This window comes from Scleropages formosus, chromosome 12 (genome assembly GCF_900964775.1).
Source record: "Scleropages formosus chromosome 12, fSclFor1.1, whole genome shotgun sequence".
Lineage (NCBI taxonomy): Eukaryota > Metazoa > Chordata > Actinopteri > Osteoglossiformes > Osteoglossidae > Scleropages > Scleropages formosus.
In genome coordinates, this window is record NC_041817.1 from 16,222,822 (window position 1) to 16,228,706 (window position 5,885).

Sequence of the window (5,885 nt, forward strand, 5' to 3'; positions counted from 1 at the left end):
CTGTTCGACCATGAACCCTTTGTTTACGACGTAAAAACAATCAAGAGCCATGTCTGCGATACCATTAAAGTTTTACTGCTGAGAAGGGCACATTACATCAATTTTTTTTCTGCAATAACACATTGATGATATAAAACAATCTGCCAGTGACAGATCAACTTGCGAAACAGGACAAACTTTCATGGGCACTAACTGATGTCAAGGCTTGAGCAACTTTTCGATGTTACCTTGCAAACATGGCAGTGGGACTTAATTCTCAAGAGCAGTTTCTCTGCCGTACAAACTTGCCCTTTTTTTTTTTTTTTTTAAACTGAAAGAACCCGGTAATAAGAACCTCCATACCATCTCTTCGAGGACATGGAATATTACATTTTAAAGTAATGACCTTGGCACCCCCTGCTGGAAAAAGCGTGTAATGACAGTGATTTGGGAGAGGGCCTTTTTGCTGAGTGATATCAGTTTCATAGACATGTGCAACTGGTTTGGGGGAATAATCACAAATGTTCTGAAAAACGTAGGCATTTTAATTATACATGTAAAACCACCTACGTAAGCATTATGATTATAGAAGTTGTACAATTATTCATTAGTTATACTATGAATAGGTCAAGTCTAAAATTTAAGAATATTGTTAAATGTTTAACCAGTAAGCACTTGTTTTATCCAGAAAGAAAAGGAGATTTCGCAGAAAAACTTGCCCAAAGAATCAAGTAGGCCATAGTACAAATATTTGCTTCACTCAGATGTAAATATACCACTTTTAGTCTTTACAAGTCTGAATAAATTTTGCTGTAGCACTTGAAATATCTTAGACCCTTTCTTTGGCCACATTACGTGACTCTTCTCTGCCACTTCTCTTCTTATCTCTGCTACTGCTCCTGTCTGTCCTCCTCCTCTCACTGTGTCTACTTCTACTCTTACTTCTGCTTCTACTCCTGTTCCTTTCTTTTGCTCTTCTGTCCTGTACATCCCTGCTCTTCTCCCAGTTTCTCTCACGGCTCCAGCCTCTCCCTGGGCTGACATGCCTTCGTCTAGAGTCTGCCTGTTCGTCTCTACTGCTGTTGCGTCTGTCTCTCCCCCGACTGGACTCCTCTTTGCCCTCCGTCCAGTCCTCTTGACCTCTGCCTTCACTCACTCTGTTCCTGCACTGTCCACTGGGGCTCCTGCCTCTCTTCAAAGAGGTGGATTTTTGCTCATTCCTTGAGTTAGGGTCCTGGGAGGTATTCCTGTGAGGAAGCCGCTTTGGTTTTTCCTCACTACTGCTTCCACTGCTGTCACTAGATGACCTCTGCTTCCGAGACTTCTTCTTTGTCCGACTCTTGGAGTCAGAGTCGCTGCTGCTGCTATCTGAAGAGCGACTGTACTCTGAATCATTGCTCTCCTGTTTCTTTTTGTGTTTGCCTTTGCTCTTCTTCTTCTGCTTTTTCTTCTTCTTCTGCTTTTTTTCCTTTTTCTTTTCAAGACGATCAAGTTTCCTTAAAACAGAAACACAGGAAGGATTCACAATGCGAAAAAATTAAAAGGCTTTTTTGGTAAAATGAACTTTCTGACATACTTTTGTATACAGAATCTTACAGTGATATCAAATGTTGTAAGTCATAAAACTGCAACAGGTACCAAGCATTCAGAAAGGGCTAACCTATAAGATTTTAAATAAAAGGTCTGGTATGAACCAAGATAAAATGAACAGGAAACTGAATATTTAAGAAGAAAAACTGTAGTTATAAATGCTAAATGATAAATTCACCTGAGAAGTTTCTGTTTCTGTTTTGTGGTGAGAGACTTCAGGAATTCAGTTTCAGGATCCTCCTCTTCCTCACTGACAACATAATCCTAAAACACAAAATATGCAATTTTATGCTGTGAAGAATTAATGCAGACTCGGTAGAGGAACATCTACTAACACATGCATGCATATTAAACAAGATAAGACAAGAGGAGAAGGAGACCAAGACGAGAAAAGAACAACTTCACCGAAGTCTCTGTTTTGTAAAATAGTACAGTGCTGTGTGTGGTAAAAGAATGTTTCTGCCTTCGAGATTCAACCAACACATAGACTGGAACAACACACTTAACACACTGCAACTAAATAATCAGCCACACTGGAACTATCAAACTTCAAACCATCAGAATCAGGAACAGATGATGTTGGGTTACCTCTTCCTCACCCCCATTCCCCAGAGAAGAGCAGTGAACGGGGTGGGGGTTAAAAAAAAATACAATTACCCGCGACAGATCACCAACGGTGGCACTCCTTTCCAGCACACATCGTTTCAGTGCAAATCCACTGTTTCGCATCTCCGCCATCAACTCGGAGGGGTGCATCGACGGACCTGTTAGCACAAATCACAGTCCTTAAAGCCGTACCGACGTCTGCCCACTGCCACCACTCCCTCCACAGCAGGGAATTCACTAGTGGGCTTTGTTACTGCTGGGGAGGGGGGCCAGCAAATCAACTCGCTCGTTTCCCTGGCTGAGCAAATCACAAGATATTATTCTCGTGGAGCGGTGGCTGTGAGACACAGAATACAAAGTAATTGCATTTTTCTCCTGATGCAGGAGGAACCCCGTTGCAAAGCACTCTACCGGCAAGGTTGCCATTGCTGCCAAGCTGGCCTCACTGTAAGTGCCCCAACTATTAGAGCTCAGACCTATGTCCTGATTGCTCACAGAACTCCTGTGGGCTTTTTTTTTTTTTTTTTTTTTTTTTAAAAACACTTTTGGTTGAAGGAGATTCGAAGACCCTCAGAAAACTGTACACCTACCAGCTTTATAAATGTACACAATTCAGACTGAAAAGACACAGGCCCTTTGAAATGTGCAGCTTCCACAAAAGGGTTCCATTGAGCTATAATATATGACCAATACTACTGCTTTATTAGAACTCTTTTTGCATCTTGTCTGAACAAATACCTTTAAAAAAGAATTTCATTGTATTCACATTTTTATCAATTTATATTAACACTTTTAAATGACTAACACCAAATACATCACAATACTCTTACATTACATTGTTATTTTTACCATAATTACATTAAAGAACTGGGTCTGGTTTAATGTCTCCTACACGTTACTTCCAATAAAAAGACACAAACAGCAGCTCAGCAAAATTAAAATATTTTTAGTCACCTGCTCATTATTTGGCATCAGTATTAAACAGTTTACTTCAGGAGTGACAATAATGCAAAACAAAAACTAAATTACTGTATGATCAAGACCACCTTGAACAGACTGGAAATACAAGGTTAATACTATAGATCGAAAGACAACAAAGCTTTCCAGTTTTAATGGAGGACTAAATAGGGGTTAGACAGTTATTATCCCTAATTATTATTACAGATCTGATTTCTTGTTGAGAACAACAGTGTCACAGTGGATTGTCAACCTTAGAAAAATGACATGTCATATGCAAAACTATAATACACTGCAATAGAGCTCTATTTTCTTTGGCATCAAATGCCAATTTTAAATGCACCCTTACAAGCCTTTGAGCTTACAAAAAACTAAACGATTCCCTATTTAATGTGATGTGACCATGTGATGGGTAGTCAAGCTGTGACCTACCTGCACCCTCTGTAGAAACAGAGCTGGCATTGATTCCAGACAGACCAAAGAGTGGACATTCTCTGTCTGTGTTCACGTGGCCCCATTTGTGACACTTGATGCACCTCACATTACGGACCTGGAGATAAATGTCTGTCAGACCAACCATCCCAAATGCCCCATTCTTTGGGAACTGGTTTCTCCAAACAAAACACCAGCAAAACTATTAATTTAAACCCATGGCCACAGAGGATACATTTTACACTAAGTGACAATCAAAAGTGGGGTTATCGGAGGGGGCCAACAGAAGAGCACAGTCAACAAGTTTTTATATCAAACGGATAACACACAGTGTATTGTAACTATCCCCCTTTCAAGAAAATAACATACACCAATAAAATTAACACCTGATACCTGAATTCCAAAAGGCTGGTCTCTGATGTTCATGTCATCCTTGGCATATCTAAAATTCAAGGAGAAAGTTATAACAAGCAGTTCATTCAAGTGACGGTTTTTATTATATTAAAAAAAGAAACTTACTTCTCACGTGGAGCAACTTTCTGCCATTCAAACTTGTACTCAGATTCTCCCTCCTGCAAAAATGCATAAGGTAAAAGCGATTCATATCAAGCGATAGACAAATACAAAATATTAAGTGATATTTTACTTGTTCACGTGATGCAAAGTTCAAGATCAAGTGGGTTTTTATTGTCACTCCTCTGTATATTGTATACACAGGAACAAAATGTTTCTCCAGGACCATGGTGCAACACAGAACAGAAGTGTATAAGCTAAGCAAAGCATCAAAGCAGTGTATAAGAAAGCCCATAAAACATACTTAGAGCTATAAATGTAACTTGTACTTTGCATATATAACTGGAAATAAACTGAACATATGAATGAGGTGAAAGCCAAAAACCTATGAGAGGTATTACATTACTACATGTTGCTGTAGTATATCTTACCTCCTTTGTCTCTTCTTCTCAGCCATAATATCCATGAAAGAAAACAATAAGACACGATAAAACTTTATTAATCCCGAAGGAAATTCTTGTGCCAGAGATTGCTCAGATTAACCACAACTGAATATAAAAGTTAAAAAAAAAAATACACAAATAAATATAAAGAAAAACCATACTACAATATGTTAGAAGCTTCCCACTGACTAATGTTAAAACACACACAAGTCATCTTTGCCAACATCACAAAATGCAGAGTGGAAAAATTACCTTTAGATGCACCTGGTGGTGCCTCATACATGAAATTCAGACCATTTTTCACTCGATCATCACCCATCAACAACCTGGAAGACAGTTTCTTTTTCAAGGACATTCAAATTTTACCACCGTACTCAGGTGCTGTATACCTGTAACTTCCCCATTCCAAGCAATCCTGACATAAGACTGTGTAACATATAGTCAATACACACATCATTGCACTTTTGAGTTTTTAACAATGTGTTTGCACTAGTGTTTTCCGAAGTTCCACGCAGTGTGTTAAAACCTCTATTAGCAAGGGACTGGGTAAAAGATTAATGTTATGTAACATGATGTACAATATTAACTCAACTAAAGATCTAAGCTAGAACATTAACCTATATCACCCAGAAAGACATAACTGTAAGGTGCTCCTTGCACCTGTTACTACCTGTTATTGTAGGTCTCCTGCTCCTTTAGGTAAGCCTGCATGAGGTCTTCCTGTTTCTTCTTCTCAAACGTTAATTTCTGTTCGGCTATCCATACCTGAAGAAAACAAACCACAAATACAATATATATGATTTATTGCCATATTTCTCTTAAATTTGTTTTGCATAAGCGCAGCTCTATCCTTCAGGGCAACACAAGAAGAATTCATTAATTAATTAATATAAAAAAAGTTTTTTTAAGTCTCATTCCTAGTAAAAATAAGAATTTATAAAATAATATGATAAAAATAAAAAAAAAAGAAACAAAAAGTTAACAAATAATAAAATGAGTAAATACTTTAGGTACTCGTGTTTTTCAAAATGCCAAAAACTCTCCACACAAAACCGTAGAGTAAGTACTCTTCAAAGAAGGAGTACATTTTTCGAATATAAGCCACGACATAACGCTGCTTGTCGGACTTTGCATCGTTTGGCGTTTTTCAGTGCTACGCCGTCACGTCACCAAAAACAAAACAAGACAAAAATTAAACACATTAGCTTACCTTTTTTATGTTGGACTTTGAAGCAGGATGAAAATCCTTCTTACACATAAAATTTGCGAACGACTTCCCCATATTGCTAAAATAATCACCGAATTTACACGGAAATCTTTCAGATCTACGGCGAACACACAGACAGACCTTCCACAACAATTGCT

The 5,885-nt window shown here is 38.2% G+C and overlaps 1 protein-coding gene across 1 annotated transcript; it reads right to left on the minus strand.

Moving 5' to 3' along the window:
* Nucleotides 1–274: 274 nt before the first annotated feature.
* cirsr (corepressor of RBPJ and splicing regulator) lies at nt 275–5,885 on the minus strand. The gene is made up of 10 exons (XM_018729531.2): nt 5,731–5,885; nt 5,191–5,285; nt 4,773–4,846; nt 4,509–4,522; nt 4,084–4,136; nt 3,958–4,006; nt 3,565–3,682; nt 2,227–2,333; nt 1,748–1,833; nt 275–1,475 (listed from the first exon to the last, which is right to left on the minus strand). The coding sequence occupies exons 1-10, from the start codon at nt 5,800–5,802 to the stop codon at nt 809–811; spliced, it is 1,335 nt and encodes a 444-aa protein (XP_018585047.1). The 5' UTR covers nt 5,803–5,885; the 3' UTR covers nt 275–808.

Coding starts and splice junctions, on each gene's coding strand:
- cirsr (XM_018729531.2), bottom strand. CDS start 5,802: ATGGGGAAGTCGTTCGCAAATTTTATGTGTAAGAAGGATTTTCATCCT. Junction 3,683..3,957: donor ACCAGCCTTTTGGAATTCAG/GTATCAGGTGTT, acceptor ATTTATCTCCAG/GTCCGTAATGTGAGGTGCAT. Junction 1,476..1,747: donor CAGAAACAGAAACTTCTCAG/GTGAATTTATCA, acceptor TTCTGTTTTAAG/GAAACTTGATCGTCTTGAAA.